Source organism: Phyllobates terribilis, unplaced genomic scaffold, assembly GCF_046119375.1.
Source record: "Phyllobates terribilis strain yellow unplaced genomic scaffold, ASM4611937v1 Scaffold_4__5_contigs__length_816908805, whole genome shotgun sequence".
Classification (NCBI taxonomy): Eukaryota; Metazoa; Chordata; class Amphibia; order Anura; family Dendrobatidae; genus Phyllobates; species Phyllobates terribilis.
The window spans coordinates 223,111,600-223,132,060 of NW_027362764.1; the positions used below are offsets into that span (position 1 = coordinate 223,111,600).

The 20,461-nt window shown below is 41.7% G+C and overlaps 1 protein-coding gene across 2 annotated transcripts in view; it reads left to right on the forward strand.

Moving 5' to 3' along the window:
• Positions 1–20,461, forward strand: part of NPHP3 (nephrocystin 3) — a 64,191-nt gene that overhangs the window by 8,536 nt on the left and 35,194 nt on the right. For both annotated transcript variants that reach the window (XM_073678103.1, XM_073678102.1), the window contains exons 4-13: positions 1,779–1,929; positions 2,673–2,825; positions 3,363–3,496; positions 3,571–3,731; positions 6,384–6,546; positions 9,853–9,927; positions 10,290–10,454; positions 13,476–13,579; positions 18,360–18,474; positions 19,441–19,584. In XM_073678103.1, coding sequence (XP_073534204.1) covers positions 1,779–1,929; positions 2,673–2,825; positions 3,363–3,496; positions 3,571–3,731; positions 6,384–6,546; positions 9,853–9,927; positions 10,290–10,454; positions 13,476–13,579; positions 18,360–18,474; positions 19,441–19,584 — 1,365 coding nt within the window. The remainder of the gene's footprint in view (positions 1–1,778; positions 1,930–2,672; positions 2,826–3,362; positions 3,497–3,570; positions 3,732–6,383; positions 6,547–9,852; positions 9,928–10,289; positions 10,455–13,475; positions 13,580–18,359; positions 18,475–19,440; positions 19,585–20,461) is intronic.

The following is a 20,461-nucleotide window of genomic DNA, read 5'->3' on the forward strand; positions in this document are numbered from 1 at the left end:
TCATCACTCCAAATTACCTTGTACCAGAAGTTTTGAGGCTTGTCTCTGTGCTGTTTGGCGTATTGTAGGTGAGATACTCTGTGGCATTTGCGCAGTAATGGCTTTCTTCTGGCGACTCGACCATGCTGCCCATTTGTCTTCAAATGCCTCCTTATTGTGCATCTTGAAATGGCCACACCGCTAGTTTTCAGAGAGTCCTGAATTTCAGCTGATGTTATTTGTGGGATTTTTCTTTGCTTCCCGAACAATTTTTTTCCTTGGCAGTTGTGACTGAAATTTTTGTTGGTCTACCTGACTGTTTGGTTTTTACAGAACCCCTGATTTTCCATTTGTTAATCACAGTTTGAACGCTGATGACTAGCATTTTCAGTTCCTTGGATATTTTTTTGTATCCCTTTCCTGTGTTATACAATTCAGCAACCTTTTCCTGTAGATCCATTGACAATTCTTTTGCTTTCCCCTTGACTCACAATCCAGAAACCTCAGTGGCTGGATGAAGGATGCAAGAGTCTGTCTGGATCCCAGAAACTCACTCAGCTTTTATGCACACACACTGATTACAAGCAAACAGGTTACAGGTGAGGATTTTACCTTTAGTAGCCATTCAAACCCATTTGTGTCAAATTCTGTGCATGTTATCAGCCCAAAATCACCCGGGCATGTGAACTTTTGATCAGGGTCATTTGGATGTTTTTGGTTGTCATTAAGATTTAAAAAGAGAAAACACAGTAGTTTGACAATAAATGGCTTCACCCAACCAATAACCATGAGTGGAGAAAACGTTTTTTTGTTATCATTCATATTCTCTGAAACAAGTCCAAGAAAGGAAAAATTCTGCCGGGGAATGTAAACTTTTGAGCACAACTGTGTATATGTGTATAGATGTATGTATGTATGTATGTATGTATGTATGTATGTATATATAATAAATAAATATATATATATATATATATTACAGTACAGACCACAAGTTTGGACACACCTTCTCATTTAAAGATTTTTCTGTATTTTCATGACTTTGAAAATTGTACATTCACACTGAAGGCATCAAAACTATGAATTAACACATGTGGAATTATATACTTAACAAAAAAGTGTGAAACAACTGAAAATATGTCTTATATTCTAGGTTCTTCAAAGTAGCCACCTTTTGCTTTGATGACTGCTTTGCACACTCTTGGCATTCTCTTGGCGCCAATATCGCTAATTGGTCACGGCCGGTGGTTGCAACTAATCAGCAATATTGGCGCCATATTTAAACACCGCTCTGCTCATTGGTCGCGGTTACCGGTCACGAATAACCAGCATTATTGGCGCCAAATTTAAATAACGCTCTGCTGATTACTCGCGACCGCCGGCCGTGACCAATCTGCGATATAGGCGCCAAATTTTAACACCGGTTTGCTAATTGGTCGCTGTTGTCGGCCTCGACCAATCAGCGATTTTGGCGCCAAATTTAAATACCGCTCTGCTGATTGCGACCGGTCAGCCGCATACCTATTGCGTTAGAATCGGGCCACCATCTAGTGTGTGTGTGTGTGTGTGTGTGTGTATATATATATATATATATATATATATATATATATATATATATATATATATATATATATATATATATATATATATATATATATATATATATATATATATATATATATATATATATATATATATATATATATATATATATATCCACTGTATAGAATTGATTTGATTTTTATGAATTGATCGTATTATCAGTTGAATAATCAGAATCTGATTGTAACGAGTCTTAACAGATCTTTCGAGAAACAAAAGAAAAAGAAATCCAAGATTTACTCCGAGCCAAGAGAGACCTTGAGGCCAAATTTCAAAGATTACAAGCCCAGGGAATCCAAGTGTTTGATCCCTGTGAATCTGATTCTGATGACAATGGCACAGAGGTGACAGGTAAGTATCCCTAGAGTAAAGCGGGCATACTAGTACCATTCCCTGCCGTGTGCGGTGGCAGAACATTACACTGATGAGCCATTGATGCACTTTGCTCAGATTCTCATGTTTTTTCTGCACCAAAAACCTGAGTGGTGGCCGGGAAAACACTGAATATAATATGCTTGCTTTTGTCACGTTTTTACCTGCATTTTTGTGCAGGGTTTTACATGTTTTTTTTCACCCATTTATTTGAATGGGTGAAAAGCGCTGCAAAAAACTGAAAGAATTGACATAATGCGTCTTGGCAAAAAACTGAGCAGGGCTCAAAATACGCACGGAAAAAAAAACGCAAGTGTGAACATACCCTTCAATCTCTATGCTTTTACATAACTGGCCAAGTTACGTTCACCTTTAGGCTTCATTTGTTAGACTCCTCATTGTGTCCACATTACCGAATTACAGTTCAGATGATCTCCAGGTCGGCTTTTCAGTTGGTGTTTGATACGTGCAGTAATTCTATCATTCGGATCTATCTCCTATGAGCTGTTTCCCAATGTGTAATAGTTACAGCATGAAGCCCTTCACCCATTAGACCCGTTAGTAGCCAGGTCCTCAGCAATGATACATTCATGGCCTAAGCTATGGATATGTGGTATTTTTACTGTGTCACTAGGAAATCCCTTTAATGGGGACATTTAGTAACATGGTGTCCAGTATTCGTTTTGGAGAAATCTAACATTTATTCTATATCTTATATAAAGTGCCAGGAACACAGTGTGACTACTGGACCAGCGGAGCCCTAGGCAGCGAGCCTTCCCTGGGCAGCATGATGCAGCTTCAGCAGTCATTTCGGGGCCCGGAGTTTGCTCACAGCTCTATTGATGTTGAGGGGCCATTTGCAAATGTGAACAGAGGTAAATGAAGATATGAGAAGTCTTAAGATCCTATTGCTGGTAATAAACAGGCTTACATCATACAAGTGTCTGTTGCTGGTGGCACATTTAAAGGGAATCTGTCACCAGGTTTTTACTACCCCATCTGAGAGCAGCATAATGTAGGGGTAGAGACCCTGATTCCAGAGATGTCACTTACTGGACTGCTTATTGCAGTTTTGATAAAATCATTGTTTTATTTACTGCAGATCTACTAGTTCTACGAATGCTGAGCTATCTGTGTACACTGTGCATAGGCAGAAAGCTGCCAATCAGTGGTTGGGTTCTACATAAGTTATAAATATTGAGGACTACTTGACAGCAGATTTACTAGTACTATAGTGATAATTTCCTGCTGATAAAACAGTGCTTTTAACAAACCTACAGCAAGCAGCCCAGTAAGTGACAGATCACTGGAATCAGGGTCTGTGTCTCTACATCATACTGCTGTCAGATCAGGTGACAAATTCCCTTTTTAATGGTGATTTCTGACCTACTCGATTGTTGCACATTTTGCAGATGACTGGGATGCCGCAGTGGCCAGCCTGCTCCAGGTCACGCCGCTCTTCTCTCAGGCGTTATGGAGTAACACTGTGCGTTGTTATCTAATCCACACTAAGGACACTCAGGCTGAAGTGGACATTTTCCTAAGGGTGAGAACAGATAGAACGGAAGTCTGATTAGAAACGAGTTACTGACCCATAAACTGTTGCCCGTCTCCTTACAGGAATACTCTCCAAAGCTCCAGACGATGTGCGAGACATTGGGCTACTTTTTTCACGTGGTATATTTTCCTGAGGAATGTGAAAAGTATTATGCGGCTGTGCGGAAGTGGGAAATTGAGAAAAGTTCCCTGGTGATATTATTTATGTGTTCCTCCTTCAATGGGTAAGGAGCGTTTTAAGAAAAAAATAAAAAATCTGTGTCCTAGAATGATAACGTTAGTAGTTGGGCTGTACTGCAGAAGACGCATACAACCCACATCGCCATTTTGTATGTATGACGTTATCGGACAGGTCTACAGCAGTTTATTGCACTTTTGACTGTAGTTAAACGTCAGGAAGAAGGTGAAAGTACCAGCAGACAATCTAGCACTGAACTTTTCTGTTACAGGAAGTTTCATTAAAGAGTTTTAATGTCCCCCTACATTATACAGAGGACAAGTGAGAGGAGGTCATGTCCAGACCTGGGTGGTGCTACAGTGTCAGCAGGAATCGCTGGAAGGGTGCATACTAAATACTGAGAAACTGCAAAGTGGTTATCCAGCCGCTAAAAATATTAAAAAAAATCTCTTGGAATGCTGTAAAATAACAAAAAAATAATAATACTTTACCGATCCATGGCTCTCCTGTTCCAGAGCTGCCCAGGTCCCCCACTGGTTTCCATACTACCTGACTGGACAGACTGTAGCTTTGCTGCGTTGGTTGCTTCTGCTGCCAGTGAATGAGCGAGGCCATGCCCACTAGACGAGTTCTGGCCGGGAGTATGCATATCTCATACTTAACCGCCATTACACCGGCAAAACCTCCCAGCGCGCTCTGTGTGCACTGGGAGGATTCCCAAGTCATGTCATTCCAGATCGGACAACCCCTTTAAGCTGCTTTGTGGTGTTCTAATATGGCATTGGTACTCAAGTGGTGGCTATATCATTTATTCACCTGTATAATCAATCGTAATACCCTATGTCTGATATGGTATGTACATCACTCACACATATCGGACACATGCAGCACACACCACTCACATATCAGACATACAGCGCATACACACCACTCACATATCCGACACATACAGCGCATACACACCGCTCACATATCAGACATATAGCGCACATACACTGCTCAGATATCAGACACATACAGCGCACATACATTTCTCACATATCAGACACATGCAGCGCACACGCTGCTCGCATATCAGATACATGCAGTGTGCACACACCGCTCACATATCCGATACATGCAGCGTGCACACACCGCTCACATATCAGATACATGCAGCGCACAACGGGAACTGCACCAGAGGGGATTATAGGCTGTTTTTATCGTACAGTGGGAAATATAGCAATTGAGAAGAGGTTATCCGAGTGGTGGACAAACCCTTTAAGTGATGTTTGTAAATCTTGATGTGCATCATTTTACCAACATTTGTCCAATGTACAAGTGATTAAAATATGATGTGTCAGCTGCTTGTATGTGATATGTGAGCGGTGTGTGTGCTGCTTGTATATGATATGTGAGCGGTGTGTGCTGCCTGCGGCTGATATGTGAGCGGTGCGTGTGTGTGCTGCCTGCGGCTGATATGTGAGCGGTGCGTGTGTGTGCTGCCTGCGGCTGATATGTGAGCGGTGCGTGTGTGTGCTGCCTGCGGCTGATATGTGAGCGGTGCGTGTGTGTGCTGCCTGCGGCTGATATGTGAGCGGTGCGTGTGTGTGCTGCCTGCGGCTGATATGTGAGCGGTGCGTGTGTGTGCTGCCTGCGGCTGATATGTGAGCGGTGCGTGTGTGTGCTGCCTGCGGCTGATATGTGAGCGGTGCGTGTGTGTGCTGCCTGCGGCTGATATGTGAGCGGTGCGTGTGTGTGCTGCCTGCGGCTGATATGTGAGCGGTGCGTGTGTGTGCTGCCTGCGGCTGATATGTGAGCGGTGCGTGTGTGTGCTGCCTGCGGCTGATATGTGAGCGGTGCGTGTGTGTGCTGCCTGCGGCTGATATGTGAGCGGTGCGTGTGTGTGCTGCCTGCGGCTGATATGTGAGCGGCGCGTGTGTGTGCTGCCTGCGGCTGATATGTGAGCGGTGCGTGTGTGTGCTGCCTGCGGCTGATATGTGAGCGGTGCGTGTGTGTGCTGCCTGCGGCTGATATGTGAGCGGCGCGTGTGTGTGCTGCCTGCGGCTGATATGTGAGCGGTGCGTGTGTGTGCTGCCTGCGGCTGATATGTGAGCGGTGCGTGTGTGTGCTGCCTGCGGCTGATATGTGAGCGGCGCGTGTGTGTGCTGCCTGCGGCTGATATGTGAGCGGTGCGTGTGTGTGCTGCCTGCGGCTGATATGTGAGCGGTGCGTGTGTGTGCTGCCTGCGGCTGATATGTGAGTGGCGCGTGTGTGTGCTGCCTGCGGCTGATATGTGAGCGGTGCGTGTGTGTGCTGCCTGCGGCTGATATGTGAGCGGTGCGTGTGTGTGCTGCCTGCGGCTGATATGTGAGTGGTGCGTGTGTGTGCTGCCTGCGGCTGATATGTGAGTGGTGCGTGTGTGCTGCATGTATCTGATATGTGAGCGGTGTGTTTAAAAATCATTTATTTTATTGTTTGATAGCATTCTGAGGGGCTTTTTACATTTTTTCAGTGGCTGGTCAACCACTTTATTCATTAAGAATTAGAGCGGAAAATACCAAAAACACTAAGCCTTCTAAAAAGCCCGTTTTAAGATTTTTCTTTTCATTAGTGTATTACAGACATTTTGTAACCCCAGACATATGTTTATTGTTGGGTTTTCCCCACTGATTTGTCTCTGTTTAGTGTAATTTCTGTACTTGAACCTTGCTTATAGCTTACAATGCAGTTCCCTCTGGGAAGACTGTAAGGAAGCGTTCCTGAAAAATACTGAGGCCAAGCCGAGGATTGTTTATCACAAAAGTGACAATGGAGCTATAACCTCTGACTGCGTCCAGCAACTAGTGGAGGAAGACACTAATAAAGCCAATAAAACAAAGGTAAAAAAGGGTAAAAATGTAAAAGTTTCGTAATATTCATTGCATGTGATATAGTAACTACCTTCCTTTTTTATATAATTTTGTCTATTATGAAAAGTCAGGAAACTTAGAAAGTTTGGCAATCCCTTTATTAGTGGATTTGTCTTCATTCATGTAAAATATTGCATATAAGTGCCTTCCAAACCCCTGCTTTTCCCCAGTGTATTTGCCTGCATCAATGTCAGAACATACTCCTTTGGAGTACAGATGATGGCAGTGACAGGGCAGCTCCTGTCGCCTCCTCTCGGCTCTCTCATTGCCATGACCTGCACTCTAAATGAGTTCATTCTGATATCCATGCAGCTGAAGGCAGACATTTTTTTACTGCAATGAAGTGAAATCCTCTAAAGTGATTTGCGAGCTTTCTCAAGTTTCCATACTTTATAAAATTATTAAAAAAAACATTAAAAGTTACTCATTAAATGTGTGACCCTCTCTGGAAAGTTGCCATCATTGTTGTAAAAATTAGGTTTAGATGTAGCTTAAGATTACTGTGTTTATCAGACTATAAGACCCACTTTTTAGCAAGAAAAACTCTTATGTGGGCATCTTCTAGTCTGAAGTGGGGGCTGTGTTGTCATAGGGTTCATCTCCAAGTAAGTGGCGACCGTATGCATGCTTTTCACAGAAGCTGTCGCCCGCTGAGAAAAACTATGACTTTGGTAATAGGGAACTCTTGGCAATAAAATGGGCTTTTTAAGAGTGGTGTCATTTTTTTGGAGGGGGCAGTACATCCGGTCATGGTAATCCTAAAAGCCTTTTATATTTGGAATCTGCTAAACGTCTAACACCTAGACAGGCGAGATGGTCATTGTTCTTCACCATATTCAACTTTTTTGTAACGTTTAGGCCGGGGGTAGGAACATTAAGTTCATTGTTTTCCTGGGAGAGGAGATAATATTGAACCAGTTCCTATATTACAGAAAGGGGTAGTTATTGCAACTATATGTTCTGATCTATAGAAGAGGTTGTAGAATCTCAGGGAGACCCCCCTGATGCATGTCCATTAGGTAAACTGTTTGTATCTGTGAATCTCCGTCTCAAAGTTTTAAGCGAACATCATGATTCGGTCTTGGCCGGACTTCCTGGTAGTAAAGCCACCACAGATCTTCTTGCCCATCGTTTTTAGTGGTCTGGGGTGCACCAGGATGTTTGGAAGTATGTTACTGCCTGCAGTGTGTCTGTGCGTTCTAAGACCCCCTCATACTCGTCCATCTGGGGCTCTTCAACCTTTGGCGATTCCTTGTAGACCTTGGACTCATTTGTCGGTAGATTTCATCACTGATCTACCTGTGTCGGCAGGTAATACTGTTATATTGTTAGTGGTGGACAGATTCAACAAAATGTCTCATTTTATTGTGCTACTTATTGTACCTAATGCCAAGACCATGGCGCAAATTTTTATCAAAGAAATCGTGAAATTACATGGGATTCCTACTGATATTGTTTCCAACCAGGGGGTGCAATTTATTTCCAGATTTTGGAAAGCATTTTGTGCTTGTCTGGGGGTCCATGTTTCATTTTCTTCTGCCTTTCATCCACAGTCTAATAGGCAATCTGAATATGTGAACCAGAATCTTAAGACCTATATTAGGTGTTTTGTGTCGGAGAACCAGGAGGATTGGGTTAATTACTTACCTTTAGACCTTTAGCGGAATTACCTGTGAATAACCATTGTCATGAGTCTACTGGCAAGTCCCTGTTCTTCGGGGCATACAGGTTTCAGCCTGAGTTCTGCTCCTTCAGTAGGAATCTTCCTTCAGAGGTGCCAGAGGAGGAACGGTTTTCTTCATCTATTACATCAGTGTGGCAAGGTGTTCTTGATAATTTGAAGATGATGGGGTCCAAATATAAGAGTGTGGCTGATTGGAGACGTGTGGTGGGTCCGGACCTGTGTGTTGATGATTTGGTGTGGTTCTCCTCGAGGAACATTAAGCTGAAGGCTCCTTCTTGGAAAGTGGGACCCAGGTTTATTGGTCCATATAAGATTGTGGCCGTTGTCAATCCAGTAGCATTCTGCCTTGCTTTACCAACCACTTCTAGGATCCATAATGTGTTTCACCGATCCCTGCTCAAAAAATGCATTCATTCCTCCAAACCATCTCCACCACTGTCTTCCCCGGTCATTGCTGATGGGAATCTGGAGTTTCAGTTAGCTAAGATTGTCAATTCGCGCTTTGTTCGTCGGTCTTTTCAGTATCTGGTACACTCGAAAGGTTACAGTCCTGAAGAGAGAATGTAGCTTCTGATGTTCATGCGATCAGGTTGGTCCAGTAATTTCACGCGACTCCCAGATAAACCCGGCCCTCAAGTTCCGGAGATCCCTTTTAGAGGTGGGGTACTGTCATGGGGATACCGAGACAGAGGGGCCAGACTATCACGGCGTCTGGTTTCACTAACTCCTGCACTGGTTAGGAGTACTTTACCATATTACTAAACCGTGCAGATTTTTTCCTTGCTAGCAGTGCAAGGGTTAATCTGTTCAGGTGTAGCTCCTGGAGCTTTCCTATCTGGATTGTCTCAGCTGTTCAGAGCTGGCCACTACCTTTTGCTATATATGCTCACCTTTGGCACTTAGGGATTGTCGGTGTTAGTTCTTACTGCCTGGTGTTGAGTTGTAGCTGTTGTCTGTGGTTGGAGTTGGCATTTGGTGATTTGCTCAGGAGATTGTTGCTTGGAGTTTGGTTTGCGTGCACATCCTCTCCTATTTTATTCTCCTTCCTTTATCTCCCCTGTGTCCCACTCTGTTGTTTCGTGTGTGCATTTTATGAATGTTATTTTAATTTTTCCCTGTCCTTCTTCCACTTGTTTGTCTGCTTAGTCTGGTTAGTGCATTCCCATATACTTTAGCTTCCCACCTCCCTGGGGGGGGTGAGACAGATAAGGGTTAATATAGGAGCTTAGTAAGGCACGTGAACCCTGCGTCTCCACCTTCAGGAGTAATCTGAGGGATAAACCAGGGCGCCTCTAGTTCTAGGTACCTGGTTGGCATCCATGGTTCCTAGGAATTGCATGACGAGCTGTGTGTGTGTGTGTGTGTGTGTGTGTGTGTGTATATATTAGACACTAATAATAGATCTACTACATCTCTCTATTCTAGTGCATTAAAATTAGTGATAATGGCGCCTCCTATTTACACCACCAGGGAAGTTTTAATTAATAAGAAAAATGTTTTTCCTATTTTCTGCTGTTTTAAATCTGGGGTGTGTCTCATGGTAAGGTGTGCATTATAGTCCAAAAAATAAAATCTTTTTCTATACTTTTCAGATCATCGATCACGATGGAGAACCTGAGGAAGGAGCTTATAAAACCTACTGTCATGTAGAACAGGTCATTAAACAGGTAAGTTCGATCTCATGCATGCCATAGGGTGTAGATATAAGTTACAGAGGCCTGAGGTGGTGGGATAACATTTCTATGTTGAGGTCCTGAGACCCCCCTACTGATCTCGAGCAAGCCGCTGCTGCTCTCTGCGGAGTGCCGTTGCCTGTGCGCTCACATCAGCGCTCCCTGCTCCTTTGAGAGCTTAATACGGCAGTGTACTTTTGTCTCATTAGCGTCCTTGATCTGTAGTGTATAATCTGTCATCTCCAGTGGAATCCATATTGTTTCAGATTAGCCGGAGTTACCATTTCCAGTCTCTCACCATGTTCTTGGCATGTTTCGACTAATATCCAAGTCATTTATTTTTTTTTTTCTGCCAGGATTTATTGGGTGCTGAGATCTCTGATCCTGATGCCAAAGATGATCCAGCAGTTCAAGATGACGATGACTTTGGGGATGTTTTATGGGATGTTCATGATGAGCAAGAGCAAATGGAGGCTTTTCAGCATGCCTCCCAGTCTACGTGTGAGCTGGGCTTTGACAAAGTAAGGACTATTGGTTAAAATGCATTTATATTAAAGGAGTTGTCCAGGACTAAACTGTTCATGAACTACCTATAGGATAAGTCATCAATATGAGAAGGGTGGGGGTCTGACACCCAGCCCACCCACAGCTGCTGGATGTAAGCATCGTACAGGGCCAAACACAATAGCGCCATTCTTTGTTTAGTGGCAACTGCTAAGTACTGCACTTTGTCATTTGGCAGTAAAGATCGACACTATCCAGCAGAAAACTGCAGTGTGTATACAGTTCTATGAAAAAGTTTGGGCACCCCTATTAATCTTAAGCTTAATGTTTTATAAAAATTGGTGTTTTTGCAACAGCTATTTCAGTTTGATATATGTAATAACTGTTGGACACAGTAATGTTTCTGCCTTGAAATGAGGTTTATTGTACTAACAGAAAATGTGCAATCTGCATTCAAACAAAATTTGACAGGTGCATAAGTATGGGCACCTCACCAGAAAAGTGACATTAATATTTAGTAGATCCTCCTTTTGCAAAAATAACAGCCTCTAGTCGCTTCCTGTAGCTTTTAATGAGTTCCTGGATCCTGGATGAAGGTATTTTTGACCGTTCCTCTTTACAAAACAATTCCAGTTCAGTAAAGTTTGATGGTCGCCGAGCATGGACAGCCCTCTTCAAATGATCCCACAGATGTTCAATGATATTCAGGTCTGGGGACTGGGATGGCCATTCCAGAACATTGTATTTGTTCCTCTGCATGAATGCCTGAGTAGATTTGGAGCGGTGTTTTGGATCATTGTCTTGCTGAAAGATCCATCCCCTGCGTAACTTCAACTTTATCACTGATTCTTGAACATTATTGTCAAGAATCTGCTGATACTGAGTAGAATCCATGCGTCCCTGAACTTTAACAAGATTCCCGGTGCCGGCATTGGCCACACAGCCCCAAAGCATGATGGAACCTCCACCAAATTTTACTGTGGGTAGCAAGTGTTTTTCTTGGTATGCTGTGTTTTTTTGCCGCCATGCATAACGCCTTTTTGTATGACCAAACAACTCAATCTTGGTTTCATCAGTCCAGAGGACCTTCTTCCAAAAAGAAATTGGCTTCTCCAAATGTGCTTTTGCATACCTCAGCCGACTCTGTTTGTGGCGTGCTTGCAGAAACTGCTTCTTTCTCATCACTCTCCCATACAGCTTCTCCTTGTGCAAAGTGCGTTGTATAGTTGACTGATGCACAGTGACACCATCCGCAGCAAGTTGATGCTGCAGCTCTCTGGAGGTGGTCTGAGGATTGTCCTTGACTGATCTCACCATTCTTCTTCTCTGCCTTTCTGATGTTTTTCTTGGCCTGCCACTTCTGGCCTTAACAAGAATTGTCCCTGTGTTCTTCCATTTCCTTACTATGTTCCTCACAGTGGAAACTGACAGGTTAAATCTCTGAGACAGCTTTTTGTATCCTTCCCCTGAACAACTATGTTGAATAATCTTTGTTTTCAGATCATTTGACAGTTGTTTTGAGGAGCCCATGATGCCACTCTTCAGAGGAGATTCAAACAGGAGAACAACTTGCAAGTGGCCACTTTAAGTAGCTTTTCTCATGATAGCATACACCTGGCTCTGAAGTTCAAAGCTCAATGAGGTTACAAAACCAAAAAAAGTGCTTTAGTAAGTCAGTAAAAAGTAGGTAGGAGTATTTAAAACAAGAAAATGATAAGGGTGCCCAAACTTATGCACCTGTCAAATTTTGTTTGAATGCAGATTGCACATTTTCTGTTAGTACAATAAACCTTATTTCAAGGCAGAAACATTACTGTGTCCAACAGTTATTACATATATCAAACTGAAATAGCTGTTGCAAAAACACCAATTTTAAGAAAACATTAAGCTTAAGATTAATAGGGGTGCCCAAACTTTTTCATATAACTGTATATGGCATAACAACAGCACGTGAGCTATTATAGCCAATAGAGGTGGTGATCTGTCCAATAAATAAATAAATCAATTATGTTTCAATGTAAAAGACAGGAATAGCGGCACTATTCTATTTTAAACTTCAGTTCATAGAAAAACAAGTCCAGTTACATGCAAAAAATGGGACCAGCAGGACGTGACTAAGACATACGATTTCCATTCCTCGTCACACCGACGTTTTCTCTAGGCTAGACACAGCGTCTGTGTGACATGAAACGGCCATCGCCTGTCCTAGGCGAATCCTGCTGCTCCCTTTTACCTGTAACTGGACTTGGTTTTTCTATGAATTGAAGTTTAATGATTACAAAATTCACCATTGGTGACTGCAGTTTATCACCCTTTCGAGTGAATAGGCGAAAAGCTGCCATACCTGATGTATGGAGTTGTTGTGTTTGTCTTCGTATATTGCTACTGTTCTCAGTGATTGGCTGCAGTGTTGTCAACGTGACGCCACGTTGCAGACAAGTTCTGGACCCAGGGAGAGGTAATAATGTGTTGTTTTTTTTGTTTTTTTTTATAACAATTGCAGCTTATGCCCAAAGTTTTCTGAAAGGGGACAAGCACTTTAAAGGGAATCTGTCAGCAGGTTTTTGCTATATAATCTGAAGACAGCAGGAGATAGAGGCTGAAACACAGAATCCAGAGATGTCACTTGTTAAAGTGCGTGCTGTTGTTTACTTACTGTGAAGGATTTATCCCTAAGAGATTAACATTGCCGGACTACACTAGTCTGGAAACGCTCCCTCCTGTAATAAGCACCTCATTGTCTATGGACTTTCTACACTGAGAGCCTGGTGTGGGTGGGGTTTGCTTTCTCAGCTCTGCTTCATTCTAAATCTAAAAGCTCTGATTGTGTGAGAACTGCTGCACCCTGTAATCTAAGTGACACATTGTTGGATTCAGCTTCTCTTTACCTACATCATTCTGCTCTCAGATGAGGTAGCAAAAACCTGCTGACAGATTCCCTTTAAATCACTATTGAAACATTTTCAGATTATTCCCTTTAAATGCAGAACTTAATCAATGAATTTCAAATGTACTTTGTCTATTTTGTTTTATTTTAGTACTATGATCGATTGAATGATTTAGTAGCTGCTCCCGCACCAATTCCACCGCTGCTTATTTCGGGAGGACCAGGCTCAGGGAAATCTCTTCTCCTTTCAAAGTGGTAGGTTGCTTTTCAGAGCTTTCAGGATCCACAAACTTAAGATGTTCCCAAATACATTTTGACAGTTTTTTTATGTATCTTACTTCAAATGGTTTTCTGTACATTGAGTGACTTTGAGTGCCGTACCATTCTGTCAGAAATGAGATATTGGATGTGCACCTATTTACCCTGCTTGAGTATGGAAGTAGTATATAGAATAGTGATCCAGACCTCAGTGACTTCTGTGATTGATCTTTGAGTCTGACAAATAATGTCTCCTGATGTGGGAGTCAGCAAGGTGTTACAATGAAAGGTAATCCTGCCTGTGAGGATAATGAGATGACTGCTGAAAAGTGATCCCTACAGGGCAGGGAGTATCAGCCTCATATAGACTTGGCGATCAAAGTGAAAAATCGCTTTACCATTGATTTTAAACTTGACATTTATTTTGAGTAATTTCTTTTTTTATCTTGATTTCTACTTTGTTTTTAATGATGAGGATTTTCAGACAAGTTTATGAGCTGAACAAAGAATACTGTGATGGGTCTCTCTAACCATCAGCTATGTAAAATGAATATGGATATATAGCTTTTTTTACCTGAAATAAGCAAAAAGTTATTAAAGAATTATTCTCATCATATTTAAACGGGTAAAATTGTAAGTGCTTGTATAAACATGCAGCTATGCAAGTTTCCTACATTACACGGAGAATACACATAGAATGAATAAAGACTTTTAATTTTCAGCCAGGACAACCCCTTTAAATGAGTATCATCTATTTGCACCAGTGAAGTAACTGATGCTATAGGATATTAACAAGTGTTACATTGTTGTTCTAATATCCAGTCCTGCATTAACCCCTTTCTGACGTGGGACGTAATAATACGTATCTGCGCCTTGGGCCTATTGGACCAGATACGTATTATTACGCCCTGGCAATCGCGCCCGCACAGAGGCTGTGCGGGCTCGATCGCTGCTGGGTTTCAATTGATTCTAACAGCTGACACCCTGTACTATGTGCAAGGAGCGGTGCCGCACCGATCCCGACACATTAACCCCGGAAATGCTGCGATCGAAGTTGATCGCAGCATTTCCAGGGCAAGCAGAGGTAAGAGCGAACCTCTTACCTTGGATCAGCGACCCCGTGCTGTGAGCACGGGGTCTCGATCGTTGCCATGGTGACCCGATGTCGTCAGGACGACATCCGGGTCACCATAGATCGTGCTCCGTGCACGTTCCACCTAACTTGTGTCTGCAGGGCTGACAGCCTGCATAGCACAGAGATGCTGCTGCATATTCATGCTATGCAAGCGATAAGCCTGCAAAAAAATGAAGTCCCATAGTGGGACAAAGTGTAGAAGTGAAAAAAAATTTTTTTTTAAAAATATATATATATATTATACTGTACCCATAACTATTATTATGAAAAAAAACAATAAAAGTACACATATTTGGTATCGCCGCATCTGGAACAACCTGACCTATAAAACTGTCCCACTAGTTTACCCCTTTTGTGAACCGGTAAAAAAAATAAATAAAAAAATAAGCAAAAAACTAAATTAAAAAACAAGCAAAAAATGGAATAAAACGCGATCAAAAAGACAAATGTAAATTAAAATGGTACCGCTGAAAACGTCATCTTGTCCCTCAAAAAACAAGCTGCCATACAGCTCCATCAGCCAAAAAATAAAAAAAAGTTATAGCGCTCGGAATAAAGCCATAAAAAAAAAATCTTTTTTCTATAAAATAGTTTTTATTGTGTAAAAGCGCCAAAGCATAAAAAAACTATATAAATGTATTATCACTGTAAACATACTGACCCGAAGAATAAAGCTGCCTTATCAATTTTACCACATGTGGAACGGCATAAAAAAAGCCCAAAAAACAATTCCTGAGTTGTTGGATCTTGTTTATTCTGCCTCCCAAAAATCGGAATAGAAAGCGATCAAAAAATGTCATTTGCCTGAAAATGGTACTCGTCCTGGATAAAAACAAGCCCTTACATGATTGTCGGCTGAAATATGGAAAAATGATTGCAAAAACTAGTGTTTGCAAAAAAAAAAAGTGTCTTTTAGTGTGGAACAGCTGCCAAACATAAAAACCCGATATGGATCTGGTATCGCTGTAATCGAACCGACCCCAAAAATAAAGTCGTCTAATCATGCCATCATCTAATGCCGCACGAGGAACAGCGTAAAAAATAAAGTCTAGGGTTGGGGTTGTGCTAGGGTTAGGTTAAGGCCACGGCCCCACTATCAGTATTTGGTCAGTGTTTTTTCTCTGGAGTGGAAGCCTAAACCAGGAGTGGGTGATAAATGCCGAATTGGTGACTTGTTTCTATTTTACCTTTTCTCTGATTGTTCCTCACATGGTTTTGGCTCCCACTCCTGAGAAAAAATACTGACCAAATACTGATAGTGGGGCCGTGACCTTGGGTTTGTGCTAGGGTTGGGGTTGAGTTAGGGTTAGGGTTGTGTTGGGGTTGGGATTTTTTCAAAAGTAAAGAAAAAAAAAAAATGATGACGATATGGCCACTAGTTTTGAGCGCAAGTGCTCGCTACTTGAGTTTGCATCGGGTGCTCCGGTATGCACCGAGTATCGCGGGTGCTGGAGTGACATGCTTGAGTCTCCACCTTGCATGTTTCTTGCCTGTTATACAGCCAAAAAAAACTTGCGGGGATTGCCTGCCATGCACGAGCGATCCTCGCATGTTTTTTTTGGGTATCTAACAACCGTGAAACATGAGAACAGGGACTCAAGCATGTCACTTGAGTACCCGATGCAAACTTAAGTAGCGAGCACTTGCGCTCAAGACTAATGACAACTTATTCAATATGATGACCTAATGTTTTCAAATTCTTTGTCATACCTCTGGATTCAAAATGTTCACTATATCCCTTGATAAAATCCTTGAGAGGTCACTTGTGGGGGGTTTCCACTGTTTAGGCGCATCAGGGGCTCTCCAAACGCGACACGGCGTCCGCTCTTGATTCCAGCCAATTTTGCGTTCAAAAAGTCACACAGTGCTCCTTCCTTTCTGAACCCTGCCGTGCGCCCAAACACTGCATTTTCCCCACATATGGGGTATCGGCGTACTCAGGAGAAATTGCGCAACAGTTTTTGGGGTCCATTTTCTCCTCTTACCCTTGTGAAAATAAAAAAATTGGGGCTAAAAGATCATTTTTGTGGAAAAAGTTTTTTCTTTTTTTATTTTTACAGCCCAATGTTATAAACTTCTGTGAAGCACCTGGGGGTTCAAGGTGCTCACCACACATCTAGATAAGTTCCCTGAGGGTTCTAGTTTCCAAAATGGTGTCACTTGTGGGGGGGGGTTCCACTGTTTAGGTACATCAGGGGCTCCCCAAACGCAACATGGCGTCCGCTAATTATTTAAGCAAATTTTACATTCAAAAAGTCAAATGGCGCTCCTTCCCTTCCGAACCCTACTGTGCGCCCAAACTGTGTTTTTTTTTTTTTTTTTTTCCCACGTATGGGGTATTGGCGCGCTCAGGAGAAATTGCATAACAAATTTTGGGGTCCATTTTTTTCCTGTTAATGTTACGAAAAAAAAATAAAATGGGGTCTAAAGTAACATTTTTGTGAAAAAAGTTAAATGTTCATTTTTTTTTCTACCACATTCCAAAAATTCCTGTGAAGCACCTGAAGGGTTAATAAACTTCTTGAATGTGGTTTTTGAGCACCTTGGGGGTTGGGGGGGGGCAGTTTTTAGACTGGTGTCACTTTGGGGTATTTTCTGTCATAAAGACCCCTCAAAGTCACTTCAAATGTCATGTGGTCCCTAAAAAAAACTGGTTTTGTAAATTTTGTTGGAAAAAGTAGAAATCGCTGGTCAACTTTTAACCCTTATAAAAAATGTTGGTTCCCAAATTGTGCTGATGTAAAGTAGACATGTGGGAAATGTTATTTATTTACTCTTTTGTGTGACATATCGCTCTGATTTAAGGGCGTGAAAATTTTAAAATTTTGAAAATTGCCAAATTTTCGCCAAATTTTCGTTTTTTTTTCTCACAAATAAACGCAAGTGATATCGAATAAATTTTACCACTATCATGAAGTACAATATGTCACGAAAAAACATTCTCAGAATCAGTGGGATCCGTTGAAGTGTTCCAAAGTTATTACCTCCTAAATTGACAGTGGTCAGAATTGTAAATTGGCCTTGTCATTAATGTGCAAACCACCTTCGGGAGTAAAGGGGTTAATCACATATCACTTTTAAATGTGTTCATTGAATCCAGTCTTAAACAATAGCAGTGATAGCTCCATGTAGTGGTAGAAATATCTACAATTATATTGGTTTATTGTCATATTTTGTAACTTTTTATTTTTGTGTGGGGATCTAATGTTTTTTAATACATGATAAAATGTCAAGTTTTAATAAGATGGACCGAAGTTTTGGTAAATAGTTTGCTGAAAGGCAGAAGTAAAAGTCCATTTAGATGGGCCAATTTCAGCCTGTTAATGAGCATTAAATGACTATCTAATAGTTGCATCTAGTTTGCTGGCAGGCCAATGAATGAGGGTCGATCACACAATTTGGTCTGTCCACATACATGATCATGTTAATGGCATCGCATTCCCTGTGTAAATGGGGTGATGTGCTCTTGATAATCATGCTTTTTATTTTTTGCCTGTTTCTCAGAAGATCGCCAGCATATTTGTGTAGGAGAATAATCGGGCACAAGCTTTACTACAATGCTCAGTTGCCAATCATGGATCCTTCTTAGAATAGAGTAAGTCTGCAGTTCTTGGTCCTAATGACAGTGTTTTGTGTGTGCAGGATTCAACTCCAGCAGAAACATTCACCAAATACTCTTATGTTGTATCACTTTGTTGGGAAACCAATGTCAACCAGCTCGGAGCCGGCATTAATAATAAAGAGACTGACTCTGAAGGTAATGTTCACTTTATTATGCTTTTAGTATGTGTCCAAGGTGCAAAGATTCTCCTTGTGGAAAGTACAAAGTTGGTATGCAATGCTCCTCTGGGAAATTAAATATCCAAGTAGCTTCTTTAGAGACAAAAATGACTGGAACTCTAGCGCCAACGATTGGATGTAGCAATCCTAAAAGTTAATATCAACCTCTTATGGGGCTTTGTCACACGACTTAGTATAAGAGCCAAACCAGAAACTCCTTTGCAGACACGTGTTTCAGGGTGTTTGCTCCTCATCATTGCCAAGCAAGAGAATTGATTTGGCTGGATGAGAAGCCTCTGACAGGGTGTCTAAGGGTTAAAAGTTCTTTTTGTGAAGGGCACCAGTTTGGCATAGGGAGCTAGGCTTCTTATCCCAAGGCAAGGCCTCTTTAATGAGTCGATATTGACTTGTAGCTGTGCTACCTCCACTGTAGCTTCATACTTGAATTCAGTCTTGAAGAAATGAAGGTGATATTGTGATGTAATCACATGGTACAGAGGTGGGACCTAGGTGGGTGGCTTGGCTGTCAGACCATCGAGTAATCGCATTACGCATGGCTATTTTGGGAACTTACAGTTTTATTATTGAAATATATATAGGCTTGTTCTTTATGTATTTTTAATTTTTCACTTCTTACGTATATGCAATGTATATTTGATGTCATTGTGCATATCTTACTACATAAAGAGCTTAATGTTGAGGTGAGTCCGAGAAAAACATCAGCTGCAATTACTTCAGTAGGCCAGAGGGGCAGCATACAGAGAAATTGACAACGTTGTCAATTTATCGTGTAAAAAGCCTGAAAGTGAATAGACATGGGTAATTTGAGTACATTTTTATTATGTAGCGCACACTTTTCTAGCTGCCGAAACGTATTTGTTTCGGAACTTTGGCTGCTAGTTGTTAATATGAGAATTCGATGTTTTCCTGTTTTTACTTATAGCTAATGCAACATTCTTGGTCGGTATCCTCATTTTCTATGGATCCAGGAAAGTTCTTGGAAGAATTCCCTCATTGGCTTGAAAAACTTTCCAGTCGCTATCAAGGCAACCTCATCATTATCATTGACTCCATTGATCAGATTGAGGTATGCGAGAATTACATAGTTAATGCTGTAATTATATCTATACCTACAGAGTGGATTATGAGTACATGATATTGGATTTCCCCGTGACTGGCTTCCGCTTGTTGTACATTCATTGGAGGGGTCTTTGTAGATATGATTAGATATGCTTTCCTGTGACAGACAGTCCTGGGCGGCACCAGTGACTCTTTCAGTAATCCACATATTAAACCTCACTTGTCACGAGACTGAACTACTTTGAACTAGACATTTGATAAAGGGTTAACAAAGGGCCAACTGGGAATCTGTTCCATGTAGTTGGGGATAAGTACTATACGGTACCTGAAATCCTGTTTTGGTGGACTGCATTGTGGGAGCTTTTAGTACCACAAGGTTAACTCTTTTATTGACAATTACCCACTTCGCTACATAAGACGTAGAAGTACATCGTACGTCAAGTGTGGGGGTACGGAGCAGGCTCACGAGTTGAGCCATCTTCATACAAGGTCGGTGCCAGCTGTGTTATACAGCCAACACCTGTTTCTAACAGCAGCGATTGGAGCTAGCTCTGATCGCTGCAGTTTCACTTTCACCACATGATCTCTGCTGTTTTACCACTGAAGGTCCCATAGCGGTCATCTTTGATTTCCCAGTCATAAAAAATTGTGATTTTTTACTATTTCAAAATGCATAAAAAATGTTCAAAGGGTCTTTTCCCAATCGAAAATTAAAGAAATTGAAAAAATAAACATATTTGGTAACGTCTGTAAACGTTAGATCCATGAAAGCATAAAAATGAACAAACACATATACAGTACATGGTATGAAGAAAAAGAACCAAAGCAGTGGAATAGCCGTTTTGAGTACCCCAAAATGTTACCAATAAGAACAACAGCTTGCC